Source organism: Chlorocebus sabaeus, chromosome 11 (assembly GCF_047675955.1).
Source record: "Chlorocebus sabaeus isolate Y175 chromosome 11, mChlSab1.0.hap1, whole genome shotgun sequence".
Lineage (NCBI taxonomy): Eukaryota > Metazoa > Chordata > Mammalia > Primates > Cercopithecidae > Chlorocebus > Chlorocebus sabaeus.
In genome coordinates this window covers 55,327,569-55,347,771 of record NC_132914.1, presented here as the reverse complement: position 1 = coordinate 55,347,771, position 20,203 = coordinate 55,327,569, and the positions used below count along the sequence as shown (strand labels likewise).

Sequence of the window (20,203 nt, the reverse complement as noted above, 5' to 3'; positions counted from 1 at the left end):
GGCATCAACCAGAAGCCCTAAGGGAATGGAGTCTTTTGTTTTGTTTTTTTGAGATACAGTCTTGCCCTGTTGCCCAGGCTAGAGTGCAGTGGCGTGATCTCGGCTCACTACAACCTCCACTTCCCGGGTTCAAGAGATTATCCTGCCTCAGCCTCCTGAGTATCTGGGATTACAGGCGCCCACCACCATGTGCGGTTAATTTTTGTATTTTTAGTAGAGATGGGGTTTCACCATCTTGGCCAGGCTGTTCTTGAACTCCTGACCTCGTGATCCACCCACCTCAGCCTCCTAAAGTGCTGGGATTACAGGTGTGAGCCACCACCGCACCCGGCCCTGGGAATGGAGTTGTTTTTTTTTTTTTTTTTTTGAGACGGAGTCTCGCTCTGTCCCCAGGCTGGAGTGCAGTGGCACAATCTTGACTCACCACAAGCTCCACCTCCCGAGCTCACACAATTCTCCTGCCTCAGCCTCCCAAGTAGCTGGGACTACACGCACCCGCCACCACACCCAGCTAATTTTTTGTACTTTTAGTAGAGACAGGGTTTCACCATGTGAGCCAGGATGGTCTCCATCTCCTGACCTCGTGATCGCCTGCCTCGGCCCCGGAAAGTACTGGAATTACAGGCGTGAGCCACCGCGCCAAGCCTGGGAACGGAGTCTTGATTCTTCTCTGCCCCTGATTCTTCTAAACTGGGAACTCTGAAGCTGAGAGTCCAGCATGGTTCCTGGCAAACAGTAGGCACTCAAATATTGATTGGTTTACTGTATGACTAATAGAGACCCCAACAAGCAAAACTAATAAAATTCTCCTGGCTCGTCTCCCAGACTTCCCCTCCCTTTGAGAAATGCCAGAAGCTTCTTCGGGAGGCTCTTGCCAGCCTAGACATCACAGGCACACATGGGGCAGCTCCAGCCTCTGCCTCCTGTCATCACCATAATGCATCCATATCTACAATATGGCAAATTTCATATCCTTCCAACCTCTTTCCTGCATTATTGATGGGCTGTGTGCACTTTTTAAAAAATCAATTAGATCAGGGCGTGGAGCTGGAGTTAAAAGAAGCCTTTAAAAGTCTGCTCTTCTTGTTTTGCTGTTTTGAATAGGCACGGATAAAGCTTTCCCTCTGGTTTGAATAAGTCAAGCTCAGTGCTAGGTTGGCTCTGATTGGCCAGGACTAGGAAAACGCAGTTAAGATGCAAACACAAGCAAATATAACCCAGTGTCTCTGCGGCCATTACTAAGCTAAGGCAGCGGACCCGGAGCCTCCTGCTTTGGAGTGGTTCTTCAATACTGCTGTTGCTGCTTACTCGCCAGGAAACAACTGGGAAAGCTGGTGAGCGAGAAGGCAAGGTAAGGTCTCTGATTTATGGGGGCATGCCAGTTAATCCTCCTGAATGAGGAATAAATGAAAGGAACAGGAGCTTGAGATTCCCTTGGCTTTGTCCTCTGAGATGAGACTTAAAATGAACCAAGAGTCTCGCCAGTTTTGCAAACTTCTTGTTGAGAAGTAGAAGCCCTTAGAGGCAGCTGAACATATAGGGCACATTTTCAAAAGCTGGGAAAGACAGACCCCTTTCACCTATCCTCAGAGAAAAATGGTATGGAGCAAGGCAGGAGGAGTTAAAACCAGCTTCCTGGCCCAGAGAAGTGGCTCATACCTGTAATCCCAACACTTTGGGAAGCCAGGGCATGAGGATTGTTTGAGCCCAGGAATTTGTAACTTGTGACCATCCTGGGCAACATAGTGAGACCCCGTCTCTACAAAAAATAATAAAATAGCCAGGCATGGTGGTGCACACCTGTGGTCTCACCTTCTCAGGAGGCTGAGGCAGAAGGATCACTTAAGCCCAGGAGGTGGAGGTTGCAGTGAGCTGTGATCGTACCACTGCACTCCAGCCTGGGTGACAGAGCAAGACCCTGTCTCAAAAACAACAAAAGCAGCTTCCTCTGCTCAGGGTCCATCCATAAGGGCATCTCTGAGAATTAAAGGCCACTGGCTTTTAACCTCAAAACTGTGCCCCCCACCCAAGGGGTTTCTGTAGTCCCCTCAAAGAACACTGAATTAGGATTTAGGGAGGAGAAAAGGAGAGACGCAGCTTTGGGAGACTTTGATGTTAGAACTGTGTTTTCTGTGTGTTCCAGTGTGGCAGGAAGTCCCTTCCTGGAGTTTATCCTCTCGCATTCCGGGTGCCCAGCCCAGTGAGCTCCTTGATTCCTAAATTCCTGCTGGGAAACGGGACAGGTTTCAGCCTCTGAGGCTCACAGTCCTAACTGCTGCCGGCTGGTTTGGCTTTTACCAGGGTGACAGTTCTGTCTCCAAGGAATAAATTCACTGGCCTTTGTCCCCTTCCCCCAATTGGCTCATGGCTTTTGCCTTTAATGACTGCTACATAGGGTCTGAAGAAAACCCAAACACCATATTTCCTGGCAATTCTGAGAAGCACAGGGTGGGGCAGCACAAGTTATCAAATTAAATTCTCAAACACTGGCTGCTCTGCACCATTGCCTTGCTTTAGTCCTGTTATAGCAGTAGACAAAGGGAGTTTGCTTTGTGCTTTATGGTTTTTTGCCAATGTCCATACTAGATGGCGCATGTTCTCCAACTTGGCTTTGTCCATCAAGGTTCAAGAAAACAATGGTCAGACATGTTCCTCTTAACAAGCACAGTATGTCCCCAAATAGCAAAAATCCATACAGTCCTTTCTGGGTGAATTTTTAAATCTTATGTAAATCCATCAACCCCATCCTTTTTCCTTTGCCTGTCAGGAGAAATTCATCTAGCTTTACATTAATTATGCACGTTATCAGATTTCAAGCTCCTTGAGAGCAGGTATTTTAATTCTATAAAGCCTCTACGTGACCTTGGACATGGGTAGGTGCTTAATTACTCAAGATGCTCCTTGAATACAGACGGTACACGACCCACACAGACTTAGATCTTTACCACTTCCTCCCTCTCCCCACCCTGACTTGCCCAATCCTGAAGGAACTGGAGACGTCTAAGTGTCTGAGGTTCACACTTCCACAGAGAAGCTTGGGTCTGTGTGGGAGGGAGAAAGGAAGCCATCTGTCCACAGGCCAGACCAGGCCACACCCTGCTGGCACCCAGAACCCTTTGTCCCAGGCCCAGCCCTGTCATTTTACTTTCCTTTGTATCTGGAAAGCACAGGAAATATAGTAGTCATATGACAAAAGAAGGAAGGGTTGTTTGAGTTTTAGAATAGTTTACTCAAAAAAAAAAAAAAAACATAAAAGCCAAAGAGAAGGTCAAAGTTGACTGTGGAGAAGGCCTTGCAAGCAGGGAACTTGGGAAGAATTAGAGGGAATGAGTGAGAGAAGGCAACTGAGTTTCGAAGTATTTTTTCTGACTAGCTTTTCTTTCCAAATGCCACTGAACTTAGATTGGTTTAGAAAGGGTTGTAGTACATCAAAGTGGCTAGAAGCATAGGTTTGGGGATCAGATAAGGATTTCATTCTAGAGTGTGATCTTGTACAAGTTATTCAGCCTTTCTAAACCTCAAATTCACACAACGTAAGATGAAGAAAATCACCTTCTGAAAATTAGAGATAACATACGCAAAGTGAATCAATACAGGGCTTAACATATTTATCACCCCTTTGGTAAATAATCACGACAATTACCAGAGTTGTTAAGGGCAGTGGCAGGTGAGAAGCAGAACTCATGGGTGGTAATCCCTGGGCCAGCCAGGCTGACCATGTGCACCTGGACGGACAAGTCCTTGACCCCATCATTGTGAAATGGTGCAGGGATGCACCACGAGGGTGTGGCAAGATGGCTGACAACAGACTGGGAAGCAACTCAGCAGAAAAACTGGATTGATGCCCATTATGGCGAGAGGCATCACCTCCCTGTGTTCTGTGATGTTTCAGTCTTGGAAAGACAAGCACCATGTCTCTGACCAGTGCCTTCAGGGCTGTGGACAATGACCCTGGGATCATCGTCTGGAGAATAGAGGTGAGGTGGGCTGGAGGCACCTTACTTGTGACTACTGGAGTCTGGAAGCAGAGTCTGGCTGCCTGGGGCTGCTAGGCAACAGCCCGCCAGCACCCCTTAGCCTATGGTTTGAGGAGAATGAGAGGCAGCATCAAAGTACCTATTTCCCATCCTTTACCTCTCGTGGGTGCTCAAAGCAGGTGGCTGGCAGGTGGAGGAAATGTTCAGACCCGAAGAGCAGGGCTCCAGGCAAAAACAAGCTTGTCCTTTAGCCAGCCACCTGCTCAGTGAGTCTGCACTCGCAGGAAATACCCTGGAAAGACAGGTGGGACCTACTCAGCAGATTCCTGGCAGCTTCCATCAGAGAAATGGAACATGTCTTCCACAGGGCACCCTGGCTCCTACAAAATATGGGGAGAGGTGAGGGGGCACTGCAGAGATGAGGCACTGTTCAGCCCATCTCCTCTTGGGCTTGGGCCACTCTGTGTTGCTGTGACCTCCAGCAATCCATAGCTGGGAACTACCCTGGCCTGGGTAGCTCCACCTGCCAGATATGAAGATTCCCCCTAACCCCCGCCCCGAGCCCAGTCAGTTGCTGCTGCATAAAACCCAGAGGTAATGCCTCACTTCACTATTCTCAACCAGGAGGGGGAGTCAGCTCTCCAGCAAGCCTCGCAGAGATTGTGAGGCCCAGGTCACTTCCATTGTTTTAAGGCTTCCAGTTTCCTTAAAAACTAACAGGTACTGGCCGGATGCAGTGGTTTACGCCTGTAATCCCAGCACTTTGGGAGGCCGAGGCGGGCAGATCACAAGTTCAGGAGATCGAGACCATTCTGGCTAACACTGTGAAACCCCGCCTCTACTACAAATACAAAAACTTAGCTGGGCGTGGTAGTCCCAGCTACTTGGGAGGCTGAGGCAGGAGAATGGCATGAACTCAGGAGGTGGAGCTTGCAGTGAGTCGAGATAGCGCCACTGCACTCCAGCCTGGGCGACAAAGAGAGACTCCATCTCAAAACAAACAAACAAAAATAACAGGTACTAAAACACGGTTACCAGAATTGCAGTATATTTAACATTTAACACATTTCACATAGAACACACACAAGTATGGCTGCAAGTTTCCCTCACTTGGAGAGTGTGATGAAAATCTACATGAAGGCTGTGTGAACAGTCCTCCAGGGCCAAGCCATACATGCAGTGACAAATCAGGGCCCTGACCCAGACTCCAAATATAAGACACTTGGCACATAGCCCTGCTGACCGCTGGCACTCTCCAAATGTTATCCTCCACCTCCCACGGCCCCTCAGAATCCAAGTGTTCTTTCCTACATGGGCCTGGTCCAGCACCCTGTGGTCAGCATTGGGAAGAGCATTGGAGGTTCTGGCACAACAGCTCAGAGAAGGGTTTGTACTTGGTCGTTTATATCCAGCAAAGGGCTGGAGGTGGCTCACAGGCTTCCCACAATAGTGTGAGATGAGATCGGGTGGGAAGTGGAGAGAATAGGGCGAGGGAAAGCAGGATAGGGACCAGATTCAGATCCAGGGTGATGCAAGCAGAGCTCACAGAAGCCAGAGGAGTGGCTACATTAACCCTGTGGCTGGCTGCCTCACGTCCTATAAGTTCATTGGGAACATCTCCCTTCCTTCTCCCCACCACCTGCACCAAATGACAGAGAGGAGAGGGAGGCTCGTGGGGAAGGGAGGTGGGAGGGGATGTAGCCTATACCCACCCCTTGTCCTTCCAGAAAATGGAGCTGGCGCTGGTGCCTGTGAGAGCCCATGGCAACTTCTATGAGGGGGACTGCTATGTCATCCTCTCGGTGAGCACCCTCCTCCTCCTCCCCACTCCTGTGAGCTTCTCCCCTGGGGCCAGTTCTTGGGCTCTACTAGGAGATGTGCTGGTGAGGGAAGATAGTCCCTGGTATCGGTCTCAATGGTTCCTCAGTGCTATGCAGCAGATCTCCAGTCTATCAAAGGCCATCATTAGGCCTGGGTTTCTAATTCTGCATCAGAGGATGGGGGTATGAACCTCAGTCTGAACCTCAGTGAGCCACCCACAAGCAGCACTTCTCCCAGGCCTAGGTCCCACATTAAAGTGGTGTGGAAGCAAGCCAGATAAATGCAAGGCCTGTCTCTAGCCTCAAAGTGCTGATTCTCATGGAGGAGACTCACATGAATGGTGCTGACAGGGCCGTGCAGGTGTACAGATCAGCACTGTGCCAGCTGTGTGAGTGTAAGGGACCAACGGGACCTGTGAGGTAAGCCTGCAACCTGGCTGGGAAAAGATCCCCGTTGGTCTCTATTTATTTGGGGAACAACAAGCTGTCAACTTTACCCAGATGTGGGGAGGAATTTGGACTGCCAAAGCTTATGCCATGATCGCAGGTCTGCTCGGGGGCCAGGGCAGCTCCTGCATCCACCGCAGGAGAGAGGGCCCTCAGTCTGCCAAGGGCAGGCACATGTGCTGCATTCTCCCCATGACAGAGGGGCCACCAGCAAAGGGGGAGGTGAGCTGGCCCCTGACCTGATCTCTCTGACTACATCCCAGACCCGGAGAGTGGCCAGTCTGCTATCCCAGGACATCCACTTCTGGATCGGGAAGAACTCCTCCCAGGATGAGCAGAGCTGTGCAGCCATCTACACCACACAGCTGGACGACTACCTGGGAGGCAGCCCTGTGCAGCACCGAGAGGTCCAGTACCATGAGTCAGACACCTTCCGTGGCTACTTCAAGCAGGGCATCATGTGAGTAGGGGTGCACAGAGTAAGGACAGAAACAGCAGTTTACAGAGGAGGAAACCCAAAAGGCCAACATGCATATCAAGAAAGTAATCAGAGAAATGCAAATCAAAACAAAGCTGTCACTTCCACCCACTAGAGTAGCAAATTAAACAGCTGGGAGGTGACAAGTGTTGGCAAGGCTATGGGGAAATAGGAGCCCTTGTGCCCTGCTGATGGAAGTATAGACTAGTGCAGCATCCTGGAGAGTAGTCAGTGCCACTTGCAAATTGCACTTCTGCGTGTGTAACTCACAGAAATCCTCACGTATCCATGTCCATAAGGGCACATGGACCACACTGTTCACAGCAGCCTCATTAATGATGTTAGGAAGCTGCAGGCAACATAGGTGTCCATAACCGGGAGACAGGACACCATGGAGTATTATGCAGTAGCCAGAAGCAACAGATTAGATACATGCCGAACACAAGGACAGAGCTCACAAACATGGTGCTTAGCACACAAAGTAAGAAACAGACTAAGACATATAACAGAATGCCAATTTCTGTTTTAAAAAGCACATGCATGGACGGGCGTGGTGGCTCATGCCTGTAATCCCAGCACTTTGGGAGGCCAAGGCAGGCAGATCACAAGGTCAGGAATTCAAGACCAGCCTGGTCAACATGGTGAAACCCTGTCTCTACTAAAAATACAAAAATTAGCCGGGTGTGGTGGCGCATACCTGTAACGCCAGATACTCGAGAGGCTGAGGCAGGAGAATCACTTGAACCCAGGAAGTGGAGGTTGCAGTGAGCTGAGATCACGCCACTGCCCTCCAGTCCCGTGACAGAGCAAGACACCATCTCAAACAAAACAAAACAAAACCATGCACACAAAACAACATGACAGGTTGGGCATGGTGGCTCACGCCTGTAATCCCAGCACTTTGTGAGGCTGAGGCAGGAGGATCGCTTAAGCCCAAGAGTTCAAGACCAGCCTAGGTAACATAGTGAGATTCCCCATCTCTACAAAAAAATACTTTGTAAAACAGCTAGCCAGGCATGGTGGTGCACTCCTATAGTCCTAGCTACTCCATGGGCTGAGGGTATCGAGCCCTCAGTTATCGAGCCTGCAGTCCCTGATGAGGATCACTTAAGCCCGGGAGGTCAAGGCTGCAATGAGCCATGATTGCACTACTGAACTCTAGCCCGGGTGACAGAGTGAGACCCTGTCTTTAAAAAAAAAAGGGGGGGGGGGGCAAGGCACAGTTTACTAGAATGAAAATAAAAAGGCCAACAGTTAGAATGGAAGCGTATGGGGAAAGGAATGGGAGTAGGGCAAGCAGGTAAAGGGAATGCACAGACACCTAACACACAAGAGAGGGAGTGAAGGCCGACGATAATGTTCCATCAACTGAGAAGTTTAACTCAAAACTTTGCCCCTGATATTTTTTTTTTTTTTTTTTTTTTTTTTTTTTTTTTTTTTGAGACGGAGTCTCGCTTTGTCACCCAGGCTGGAGTGCAGTGGCGCAATCTCGGCTCACTGCAAGCTCCGCCTCCCGGGTTCACGCCATTCTCCTGCCTCAGCCTCCCTGCCCCTGATATTAAAACAAAAAGAGGAATTCCAATGAGCTTGAGAATTGTGAGGCCGGGCCAAGATCAGCTTCTTGCAGGTCAGCAGTCTCTACTCACTGAGGCCCTTCTGGGCACAGAGGACCACACTGAGCCAGTGGGGAACCCAAGGACAAAGCCCCTCTGCTCCAGGGCTACCTTCTGCATTCCTTTCAAGTGCAGGACACCTGGCTCGGAGGTTGGGCTGGACTGAGTGCCAGGGCGGGCGAGCTGATTCCTAGGGTAGGTGGTCTTAAGGCTGTGGAGTCATTAATGCTTCTGCTGCGGCCCAACTTGTACCCCTCTCCCAGTGACACACTGGCATTCAGACAGTTCCTGGAACAAAACAAGCCCTCTGTGCAGGGGGTCTTCGTCACTGATGTCTCCTCTGCCTGGAGCACTATTCCTCTGGGTATTGGTTCATTTTCCTTGTAGTATCTCAGCTCAAATGTCACTTCTTCAGAGAAGACTGTCCCGACTCACTACCAGAAAGTCACTCACCCAGCCTACTTGTGGGGCAGCAGCTGTCACCATCTGTATTCACCTTGCTTGATGTACTGTCATCATCACACGAGTGAGGCTGCATCTGTGTAATTCACCACTGTCTCCCCAGAACCTAGCACATAGCAGGCACTCAAATAACTGAATGGATGTTCCCTTAGCTACAAGAAGGGGGGTGTCGCCTCTGGGATGAAGCACGTGGAGACCAACACCTACAACGTGAAGCGGCTGCTACATGTGAAGGGGAAAAGAAACATCAGGGCCACCGAGGTTAGTCCTGCACACTGTCTGCCCCGGGCCCAAGATTTCTCTACCTGGCACCTAAGAATTCCTCCTGGACAATGTTTACCTCTCATCGACAGGTGGAAATGAGCTGGGACAGTTTCAACCGAGGTGATGTCTTCTTGCTGGACCTTGGGAAAGTCATCATCCAATGGAATGGCCCAGAGAGCAACAGTGGGGAGCGCCTGAAGGTATGGCTTCCTAGCCTTAGCACTCTCTCAAGTTCCTCTTTCTTCTTCCCTCCATGCTGGCTCTTTCCCAAGAATCAAGGTGGAGCCTTGCCTTTGAGTAGAATCTGTCTTGGAGAGAGGCCAAGTGTGTGAGTTTGTGACTCACCCTGGACTCCTCAACATCCGAGTAACTCCTGTGTCTGAGATCTAGGCTGTTCTCCCCAAAGACATCAGGCAGAAAGGGGTCCCAGAGGAGCTGAGGACTCCCTTGGGCTTCTCTGACAGGCTATGCTTCTGGCAAAGGATATTCGAGACAGGGAGAGAGGAGGCCGTGCTGAAATAGGAGTGATCGAGGGAGACAAGGAGGCAGCCAGCTCAGAGCTGATGAAGGTCCTTCAGGACACCCTTGGCCGACGCTCCATTATCAAGCCTGCAGTCCCTGATGAGATCATAGATCAGCAGCAGAAATCAAATATCATGTTGTATCAGTGAGTAACCAAACCTGGCTTTAGCTGGAAGCTGCGGTCGGGGGGAAGGTGTCCCCTAGAACATCAGCCACCTCCGCTTGGCTCCTTGTTTTGGGTGTAGTCATCTGGTTTTCTTCTTAGTCCTTTTCAAATGCAGCTCCTAGAAAGCTTGGAGATCCCCCGCTTAAGGAGGCAGTTGTTCTTGTTAGCAACTCTCCTATCTCTTGAGGAGACCTTTCCTTTACTCTGGCCTACACACGCCCAGGGATGTGGAAGGAATAATGTTTAGGACAGAGATGAACAAAAGTCTCCACCAAAGAAAAGAGTCTGCACATTCCTGTCCTCCCATGACTGTCTTATTAGGAAGTCACACTCTACCCAGAAACTCCAAACTAAAACCAAACCAGAACAACATCTAGTTGACTATAAGATGCTTTACAGAGGAAAAGGCACAGGCTAATCTCTCCCCTTCTCCAGTGTCTCAGATTCACCTGGGCAGCTGGCAGTCACAGAGGTAGCAAAGAGGCCTCTGGTCCAGGACTTACTGAACCATGATGTAAGTAGAGTTTGGGTGGCCTTAGCTTGGGGTAGCCAGACCTGCTTCAGAAGCAGACTCTAAGCAAAATCTTCCTTCTGGTCTTAAGCAACCATACCTATCTCTGGCTGCTTTAGGACTGCTACATCCTGGACCAAAGTGGAACCAAAATCTACGTGTGGAAAGGAAAAGGAGCCACAAAGGCTGAAAAACAGGCAGCCATGTCTAAAGCGCTGGTAGGAGCTACAGATGTGCAATACTGTTCAAATAATTCTGCTAAGAGCACTTCAGGTGTGTCACTTTACAGAGTCATGCTAGGTATGTGAGCATATAACATTGTGCTTACATACATGGACTGCAAAGTCAGGCAGACAAACTGGGATTCAAATCCAGGTTTTGCCTTTTCCAGCTGAGTGCTCTGGGGAAGACTACTTAACACCTCTGGGCCTCAGTTTCCCCATATCTAACATGGAATCATACCCATCTCCTAGGGTTATTGTGAGGATTAAATATCATTTGTAAAGCACTCAAGGCTGGGCGTGATGGCTCACGCCTGTAATCCCAGCACTTTGGGAGGCCGAGGCAGGCGGATCCCCTGAGTTCGGGAGTTCAAGACCAGCCTGACCAACATGGAGAAACCTGTCTCTACTAAAGGTACAAAACAAAATTATCCAGGCATGGTGGCGCATGCCAGTAGTCCGGGCTACCTGGCGGGGCTGAGACAGGAGAATCACTTGAACCCGGGAGGCAGAGGTTGCAGTGAGCTGAGATCATGCCACTGCATTCCAGCCTAGGTGAAAGTGAGACCCTGTCTCAAAAAAAAAAAAAGCACTCAGAACAGTTCTTGGCACACAGCACCTGCTGAATAAAAGGTGGCTGTTATTATTGAAGGAGATATCACATATCAAGGTTAATAGCCCTGTCCTCAAGGAGCTTATATTTGTGCAGATTCATGCAGATGAACCAAGCAAGATGCACTTACAAAGCAATAAATGAGCAAACGGATGTGATGCAAAGTCAGTAAGTACAAAAGTACTGAAAGAACACAGCATAATCTTCCAAAAAATTAACAATCATAATCACTGCAAGTCAATAAAGAGATCCAAAAATGTTCCACTCATTTTCTTTAGGCAGGTACCTTGGTCCTTAGATAGAAGTGAGTTCGAATTTGACTGACTCCCAGAGGGGAGACTCTTATCATGTGGCTTCAAAGAGGTGAATTACCAGACAAGCAAAGAACTCAGTGTAATCCACAACTGACATGCCTTTGGGAATGGGTGGCTCTGCAGGGCTTCATCAAGATGAAGGGCTACCCCAGCAGCACCAATGTGGAGACTGTCAACGATGGTGCTGAGTCGGCCATGTTCAAGCAGCTGTTCCAGAAGTGGTCAGTAAAGGACCAGACCATGGGCCTGGGGAAAACGTTCAGCATTGGTAAAATTGGTGAGATTGCCCTCAGATCATCCTCTCACTGCTGGGTCCCTAGAATGGCAGGCACAGATGCTTCTTACTCACTCGGCTTTTCCCAACCCTTTCTCCACAGCTAAAGTTTTCCAGGATAAATTTGATGTGACTCTGCTACACACCAAGCTAGAGGTAGCTGCCCAGGAAAGAATGGTTGATGATGGCAGCGGAAAAGCTGAGGTAAGCCCAATCATTCAAATATCAGGGCAGGCAGCACTGGCCTTCCTGGCTGTCCTGCTAGGGGCAGGGGTGCAGGTGATTCAGAGTCTGCTTTGCTTTCCCTTTCCCCTCCAGCACCTCAGGAGTCTTCTCTAAGAGTCTTGTGGGTCTGTAGAGTTTTCAGGGGAAAGAGACACACATCCTCAAATGTGCTATCAATATCTCACCTGGAAGATCTATTCAAATCATCGCTCGGCCTTACAAAGACCGAGCCATGATGGGATGCTCCTGACTAGGATGGCCCAGTTCATCTCAGGATTCAAATCATGCAAATGTGATGAGTCCTCAGCACTGGGACAGAACCAGAGGGAGAAAGAGAACATGGAGTAAATGTCAGCACCTTCCCCACTTGGATTCTCCCTTTAGCGTAGCCTAGCCCTTCCCAGCCCCCTATCTCTGGAAAACGGTGTCTCCTTCCATGCCCAGGTCTGGAGAATTGAGAACCTGGAGCTGGTCCCTGTGGAATATCAATGGTATGGCTTCTTTTATGGGGGAGATTGTTATCTGGTCCTCTACACATACGAGGTGAACGGGAAGCCACATCACATCTTATACATCTGGCAGGTAGGCCTGGCACAGGCTTCAGCTTTGGATCCTGATGCGTCCTCTGGCCACTGGGCTGCGGCGGGGAGCATGGGTCCTTCATGGTCTCTCACCACTGCAGGGCCGCCACGCCTCACAGGACGAGCTGGCAGCCTCAGCATACCAGGCAGTGGAGGTGGATCGGCAGTTTGACGGGGCCGCTGTGCAGGTTCGAGTCAGGATGGGGACGGAGCCACGCCACTTCATGGCCATCTTCAAAGGGAAGCTAGTTATCTTTGAGGTGAGGATGCTCTGATAAAATTACACCATGAGCTGGAACGTTCCAAACTAACAAACCAGCATGGGACTATTGGCGAGCAGAGGAGGGGTCGGGTAGGGAGTCAGGCTTGGATTAGACAGAGGAAGAAGGGGGTTAATCCCTCTAAGACAGTCAAGTGAATCCCAACCGCCTAGGGCTTCAAGTCTGAACCACTATCTAAATTATGTTCAAGGTCTTTCATAACCTGACCCATATTACCTATGCAGGTGCACCACCCTCAGCTCCCTAACCTGCAGCCTCCACTCCAGTCGAGTGGGTCTCCTCATTAGACCTCACATGTGCCACACCATACCCCTCCTGCTGCAGATGTGCCCTTTCAAATTCAAGTCCCACTTCTTCCATGAAGCCCTGGCTGAAGCACTACCAAGCAATGCATAATGTCACATGCTTGATATCACACAAGTTTGGGATCAAGTCTTAACCTTGTATTTACTAGTCAGGTTTCCAAGTCTCAGTTTCCTCATCTATACTGTGGAATAATAACATCTACTTCATAGAGTTATAAGGATCAATGAAATGATGTAGGTAAGGCACCAGTCACAGAGCCCGGCATATGATAAAGTTCTCAGAATGAAAGCTGTTGTTATTGGTACCATAACTCCAGCTCACCCTGACCCTTTCCAGTGAGCCTAGAAGCTCCTCAAGGGCAAACATAGTATTACAACATTCACGTTTCCCACAACAGCTCCTCTAGTGCTCTGCTCACATGGTGCTCCTCAGATCTGGACTCTGCTTTTCTTCTCTCTAGGGTGGGACTTCCAGGAAGGGAAATGCTGAGCCCGACCCTCCGGTAAGACTCTTCCAAATTCATGGAAATGACAAATCTAACACCAAAGCAGTGGAGGTTCCAGCCTTTGCCTCCTCCCTAAACTCCAATGATGTCTTTCTGCTGCGAACTCAGGCAGAACACTACCTGTGGTATGGCAAGGTAGGATGGGCCCAGGGGTCAGACCAGCCCCTGGGAGCCCAGACCTGCAGTCCCCTCCTCCTGTCAGCAAGGTCAAAGGACCTAGAGTAGGTTGGAGTGCTAGCTTCGGCAGCACATAACTGAAATTGGAACGATACAGAGAAGATTAGCATGGTCCCTGTGCCAGGATGGCATGCAAATTCGTGAAGCGTTCCATATTGAGGGGGAAAAAAAAAAAGCGGGGTGCAGTGGCTCATTCCTGTAATCCCAGCACTTTGGGAGGCTGAGGCAGGCAGACCATGAGGTCAGGAGTTCGAGACCAGCCTGGCCAGCATGGTGAAACCCCATCTCTACTAAAAATACAAAAATTAGCCGGGTATGGTGGTACGCACCTATAGTCCCAGCTGCCCGGGAGGCTGAGGCAGAAGAATCGTGAACTGGTTGGGGGCGGAGGTTGCAGTGAGCCAAGATTGTACCACTACACTCCAGCCTGGGCAACAGAGTGAGACTCCACCTCAAAAAAAAAAAAAAGGGTAGGCTGGAGCAGTCCTCAAAAAGAGAAGCCTTTTTCCTAAGGAATCTTCAAAGGGATCACCAACATTCTCCACAATCAGACTCCAATTAGAAACTCACTGAAGGCTGGGCACGGTGGCTCATGCCTATAAACCTAGCACTTTGGGAGGCCGAGGTGGGCTGATCACCTGAGGTCGGGAGTTCAAGACTAGCCTGACCAACATGGAAAAACCCGTCTCTACTAAAAATACAAAATTAGCCGGGGTGGTGGCACATGCCTGTAATCCCAGCTACTCAGGAGGCTGAGGAAGGAGAATTGCTTGAACCCAGGCTGCGGTGAGCCGACATTGCGCCACTGCACTCCAGCCTGGGCAACAAGAGTGAAACTCCATCTCAAAAAAAAAAAAAAAAAGAAAAGAAAAAGAAAAAAAAAAGAAACTCACTGAAAACCCTGCTTACACCTAGCAGAAATCTCATAAACTTCTACGCAGATGGAGGCTGGATAAGTCAATCTTCCCATATGAGTTTGGTGGACTCTAACAGACAGGCACTAATACAGAACAAAAACACAAAATATTACATCAATTCATATTGCAACAGTGGATTAAAATGCACTAAGGCCGGGCACGGTGGCTCACACCTGTAATCCCAGCACTTTGGGAGGCTGAGGCAGGCAGATCACCTGAGGTCAGGAGTTTGAGACCAGCCTGGCCTGCATGGTGAAACCCCGCCTTTATTAAAAATACAAAACATTAGCTGGGCGTGGTGGTGTGTGCCTGTAGTCCCAGCTACTCCGGAGGCTGAGGCAGGAGAATTGCTCGAACCCAGCAGGTGGAGGTTGCAGTGAGCCAAGATCGCGCCACTGTACTCCAGCCTGGCCAACAGAGCAAGACTCCCTCTCAAAATAAAATAAAATGCACTAAAATTGTTTTACAAAAAAGAATTGAATAGGAAAAGATGCTTAACATCATTAGTCGCTAGGGAGATGCAAATCAAAATCACAATGAGATAACCACTACACATCTATTAGAATGGCTAAAAAAAAATGACAACATAAAATGTGAGCAAGGATGCAGAGCAACAGGAATTTTCATGCATTGCTGGCAGGACTGCAAAATGGTACAGCTTTTGGAAAACATTTCGCCAGTTTCAATTTTTTTTTTTTTAAAGAGTCTCGTTCTGTCAGCCAGGCTGGAGTGCAGTGATGCAATCTTAGCTCACTGCAACCTCTGCCTCTTGGGTTCAAGTGATTCTCCTACCTCAGCCTCCCAAGTAGCTGGAATTACAGGTGTGTGCCACACACTAAGCTAACTGTTGTATTTTCAGTAGAGACAAGGTTTTGCCATGTTGCCCAGGCTGGTCTCGAACTCCTGACCTCAGGTGATCCACCTGCTTCAGCCTCCCAAAGTGCTGGGATTACAGTGGGGAGTCACCACGCCCAGCTGACAGTTTCTTACAAAGTTAAACATACACTTACCATATGATCTAGCAATCCTATTCCTGGGTATTTACTCAAGTAAAATAAAAAACTATCTTCACACAAAAACCTGTGCACAAATGTTTATAGCACCTTTATTCATTAGCAGAAAAAACCCAACTGGAAAATGGATAAACAAACAGTAGTACATCCACATGATGGAATACTACTCAGCAATAAAAAGGGATGAGCCGCTGGTAAACACAACAGAGATCTCAAATGCATTCTGCTAAGAGAAAGAAGCCAGACTCAAAGGCTAAATATCGTATGACTCCACTTATAGCATTCTGGAAAAGGCAAAACCATAGTGATGGAGAACAGATTCATGGTTACCAGAGGTTAAGGATTCACAGAGGCTTTGACTCCAAAGGGGTCACGGCCCCAGATAATTTTGGGAGGGCCTGAGGAAGAAACTGTTCTGTGCCTTTATTGTAGTGACAATAACGTGATTCTGTTTGTCAAAATTCTTAGAATTGTATGTCAAAAGAGTATATTTTACTGTATGTACTTTTAAAAATAAATTTAATTTTTTTCTCTAAAAAAAAAAAAACAAAAGTAGGTACTTAAATTCCAACTGAAGCTGAAACGAAGGTGACTTTTGCCAACACCCACTGTGGGTTTCAAAGCCTAGTCCTGCCTTTTGCCCCACACTGTTTTCCTCCCCACTCCCCAGCACTAGAACAAACTTGTCTGTCTTCCCAGGCTGAGGGACTGTGGCTTGGTAGCTGATCCTGGCACACTGAGTTACTAGTCTCAGATGCTTTTCTTTCCACGTCAAAGTGCCCCTGTGCAACTAACACTTGTGCTCTCCTCGCCCCACACTCAGGGGTCTAGTGGGGATGAGCGGGCAATGGCTAAGGAGCTGGCCAGCCTTCTCTGTGATGGCAGCGAGAACACTGTGGCCGAGGGCCAGGAGTCCGCCGAGTTCTGGGACCTACTGGGAGGCAAAACTCCCTATGCCAGTGATAAAAGGTATGGGAACACAGCCTCCTCCTCTTCTGGGCTCCCCCTGCCTGCCAGGCTTATGAATTGCACAAAGGCTAAAACCTCAGTTTTAAAAACATTTCTAAGCAGCTTGGTGCCCTTAAATGGACTGTATTGCAGACTTCAGCAGGAAATTCTAGATGTCCAGTCCCGTCTCTTTGAATGTTCCAATAAGACTGGCCAATTCATTGTCACTGAGATCACAGACTTCACCCAGGATGACCTGAACCCCGGTGACGTGATGCTCCTAGATACCTGGGACCAGGTAAGACACAGCTGCGGAACTCAGAACATGACAAAGACTCCCATAGTAAGGGTTGTTTTTGTGTAGTATCCCCACCCTAGATAAACCCAGGGTAGCCCTGGACCATCCCCAGCTCAATCAAACCTCTGTCAGCAGTAACCAAAAGAAAGCCTCCGTTTTTTTGCAAGGGGTGATGTTTGAGAATGATGTTTGAAATTCACCATCCTGGGCATTTTCCCACCTTGCTTTGGAAAAATCAAGTCATCCTATCATCATGCACTTTTTAATCTTAGGATCAATAGCAACGGACTCCACATGCAGAGGATATGGGCGTTTGGGGGAACAACAGCAGTCAGTAGCCTATTGTCATAGTCAAGTAAGAGCTACTGTGGGTCCACATAAGGGCAGTGGAGTAGGGATGGAGGGATGGTGACAGATTTGACAGATGCTTAGGAGGTAAAGTTGGTCAGCCTGGTAACTCATTGGATATGGGGGTTTCTAGGAAACTCCCAGGTTTCTGCCTTAGGTGACTAGATGGATACCACCTATCAGAAGTGGAGACTCAGATACAAGTTTAGTAAAGAAGAGCTACATCTTGAGGGTGTTATTTTTTTTTTTTTTTTTTTTTTTGAGACAGTCTCGCTCTGTCGCCGGGGCTGGAGTGCAGTGGCCGGATCTCAGCTCACTGCAAGCTCCGCCTCCCGGGTTCATGCCATTCTCCTGCCTCAGCCTCCCGAGTAGCTGGGACTACAGGCGCCCGCCACCTCGCCCGGCTAGTTTTTTTGTAGTTTTAGTAGAGACGGGGTTTCACCGTGTTAGCCAGGATGGTCTCGATCTTCTGACCTCGTGATCCACCCGTCTCAGCCTCCCAAAGTGCTGGGATTACAGGCTTGAGCCACCGCACCCGGCCGAGGGTGTTATTTTTAAGGTGCTTAGAGCAGTCAAGAGGAGGTGTTCTGCAAGAAGTTGGATTCGGGAAGCTGAAGTTCAGAGACAGCTCCGATTTGGAAAGGCAGATCTGGAAGATACACATAGCAGTTAAAATGATAAACATCAAGCTGATTCTGGGAAATCCTTTCTCTGCTGAACAAATTAGGCTGAGAAAGTTTTCTGAGGCTGTGAATTGCTCACGAAAGAAAGGGGAAAGATAGGGTAGTGTGTATGATCTAGTACTTAGTATGAACATAGTAACATATATTAAATCTCCACCATAACAGGTGTTCTTGTGGATTGGAGCTGAGGCCAATGCCACGGAGAAGAAGAGTGCCCTTGCCACAGCACAGCAGTACCTGCTCACTCACCCCAGCGGCCGAGATCCCGACACACCAATCCTGATCATTAAGCAGGGGTTTGAGCCTCCCATCTTCACAGGCTGGTTCCTAGCCTGGGACCCTAACATTTGGAGTGTAAGAAAAGAGAGTGGGGAAGCTCTTACTTCCTGCCAGGAACAGCTCACTGAGCTCAGAACAGCTCAGTGGGCAGGAAGGTGGGGTACTGCTTCACGGCTCAGTGAAAGCAGGACTTCATTTCCCTACTCCTGTCCTGCTCCCTGCCTTTTTCTTTTCTCCTCTTTTTCACCTGCCACAGCAGGAAGTCCAGGTAGACAATTCACAGCAGGTCTCAGCAATAAGCAGTGTGAAGTATAAACAGTTTATAAAGTGTATCCATACACATCATCTTTTTGATCTGTACAATGATCCTGATAGCCAGTAGAAGTACTGTTCCCTATTTTATTGATAAGGAAGCTAAGAGAATGAGCTATTTGTCCAAAGTCACAGTTAATCAACAGAAAGCCAGGTTTCCTGACTCCTAATCAACTTTTTTTTTTTTTTCCAAGACAGAATTTTGCTCTTGTCACCCAGGCTGGAGTGTAATGGCACAATCTTGACTCGCTGCAACCTCCACCTCCTGGGTTCAAGTGATTCTCCTGCCTCAGCCTCCCAAGTAGCTGGGATTATAGGCATGCATCACCACGCCCAACTAATTTTTCTATTTTTAGTAGAGATGGGGTTTCACTGTGTTAGTCAGGCTGGTCTTGAACTCCTGACCTCAGGTGATCCACCTGCCTCGGCCTCCCAAAGTGCTGGGATTACAGGCATGAGCCACCGCGCCTGGCCTTCAACTGCTCTTTCTTAAATCTTATAGGGAGGACTGAGGGGTTACCATCAAAGAATGTGCATTATGTTTAAGCACCTTTCAAGCCTTCATGGACCCAAAAGGGGGGATTTTCATTTTTACTTATACTTGAAATGTCTTCTGACTCCCTGGCTCTTTTGCTTTTCCTGAAGACACAGACCAGACCTAAGATGTCCCTCCCCTATAAGAAAGACCTCATCTTGTGTTTTCTCTCCTTCTCAGGCAGGAAAATCATACGAACAATTAAAAGAAGAGCTGGGAGATGCTGCTGCTATCATGCAAATCACTGCTGTGAGTCAGGTTCGCCCTTGGGAGAAGCCAGCCACACAGGCAACTAGAGCCAAAGAGAACCCACAAATGCTACAGATGCTCATGGGCAAAACTCATGTCCTCCTTAGTATTACTAAGGAGTATTACTATAGTTGTCTGTTTTGATGTAAAAATTTTTTGTAATCAATAGAAAAGCAGGTCTGAGAGCCAAGTTCCTTATTTTCCTGACTTCCAGATTTTCAAACAGACTTGCTGCTTAAAAACAAAAATGGGGCTGGGCGCAGTGGTTCATGCCTGTAATCCCAGCACTTTGGGAGGCCAAGGCAGGTGGATCACCTAAGGTCAAGAGTTTGAGACCAGCCTGACTAATATGGTGAAACCCCATCTCTACTATATGAAAATCAGCTGGGCGTGGTGATGGGCGCCTGTAGTCCCAGCTACTCGGGAGGCTGAGACAGGTGAATTGCTTGAACCTAGGAGGCAGAGGTTGCTGTCAGCTGAGATGGCACCACTGCACTCCAGCCTGGACAACAGAGGGAGACTCCATCTCAAAAAAACAACAAAAAAAAATGAAAACTTGTTTTATTATTCAACTCTGCCATTTAGGAGAGATTAAAGTCATTGGCAGTATTTTTCAGAAATAAGCTTCTAACCCAAATGACATTTTTATTCGTTTCTGACAGTGAAGTCCACAGAAACTTAGACCATTTACCCCTATTTTAATGGTTAAAAGAAGTAGAGCCTCTGGCCAGGAATCCAGCAGTTCTTTAACCTCAGAAGGAGTGCATGGCACCAGGAGTTCAAACCTGCAATTCTGTCCTTTGTGCTCTACAAACTCAGATTCTAAAGCTAATGTTGATATAGTATCTTTAAATTATATTTAAG

At 48.5% G+C, this 20,203-nt stretch overlaps 2 protein-coding genes and 1 non-coding gene across 4 annotated transcripts in view; 2 read left to right on the top strand and 1 right to left on the bottom strand.

Moving 5' to 3' along the window:
- Positions 1-351: 351 nt before the first annotated feature.
- The window catches only part of AVIL (advillin), a 22,668-nt gene continuing 2,816 nt past the window's right edge, over positions 352-20,203 (top strand). The window contains exons 1-19 of one of the 2 annotated variants that reach the window (XM_073020902.1): positions 352-735; positions 1,105-1,351; positions 3,893-3,977; positions 5,705-5,779; positions 6,508-6,704; positions 8,950-9,058; positions 9,151-9,261; positions 9,526-9,728; positions 10,185-10,263; positions 10,380-10,478; positions 11,532-11,685; positions 11,786-11,886; positions 12,352-12,489; positions 12,590-12,748; positions 13,536-13,715; positions 16,511-16,656; positions 16,789-16,933; positions 18,130-18,318; positions 19,271-19,339. In XM_073020902.1, coding sequence (XP_072877003.1) covers positions 3,912-3,977; positions 5,705-5,779; positions 6,508-6,704; positions 8,950-9,058; positions 9,151-9,261; positions 9,526-9,728; positions 10,185-10,263; positions 10,380-10,478; positions 11,532-11,685; positions 11,786-11,886; positions 12,352-12,489; positions 12,590-12,748; positions 13,536-13,715; positions 16,511-16,656; positions 16,789-16,933; positions 18,130-18,318; positions 19,271-19,339 — 2,220 coding nt within the window. In that variant the 5' untranslated portion in view covers positions 352-735; positions 1,105-1,351; positions 3,893-3,911. Of the gene's footprint in view, positions 736-1,104; positions 1,352-3,892; positions 3,978-5,704; positions 5,780-6,507; positions 6,705-8,949; positions 9,059-9,150; positions 9,262-9,525; positions 9,729-10,184; positions 10,264-10,379; positions 10,479-11,531; positions 11,686-11,785; positions 11,887-12,351; positions 12,490-12,589; positions 12,749-13,535; positions 13,716-16,510; positions 16,657-16,788; positions 16,934-18,129; positions 18,399-19,270; positions 19,340-20,203 lie in introns of those variants that run through there. The other variant, XM_073020903.1, reaches the window with a different exon arrangement.
- On the top strand, positions 13,813-13,917 carry LOC119623939 (U6 spliceosomal RNA). The gene has a single exon (XR_005240040.1). It is a non-coding gene; the product is annotated as a U6 spliceosomal RNA (small nuclear RNA).
- The window catches only part of TSFM (Ts translation elongation factor, mitochondrial), a 19,590-nt gene continuing 16,565 nt past the window's right edge, over positions 17,179-20,203 (bottom strand). Inside the window, exon 6 of the mRNA XM_008003854.3 lies at positions 17,179-17,930. Coding sequence (XP_008002045.1) covers positions 17,854-17,930 — 77 coding nt within the window. The 3' untranslated portion in view covers positions 17,179-17,853. The remainder of the gene's footprint in view (positions 17,931-20,203) is intronic.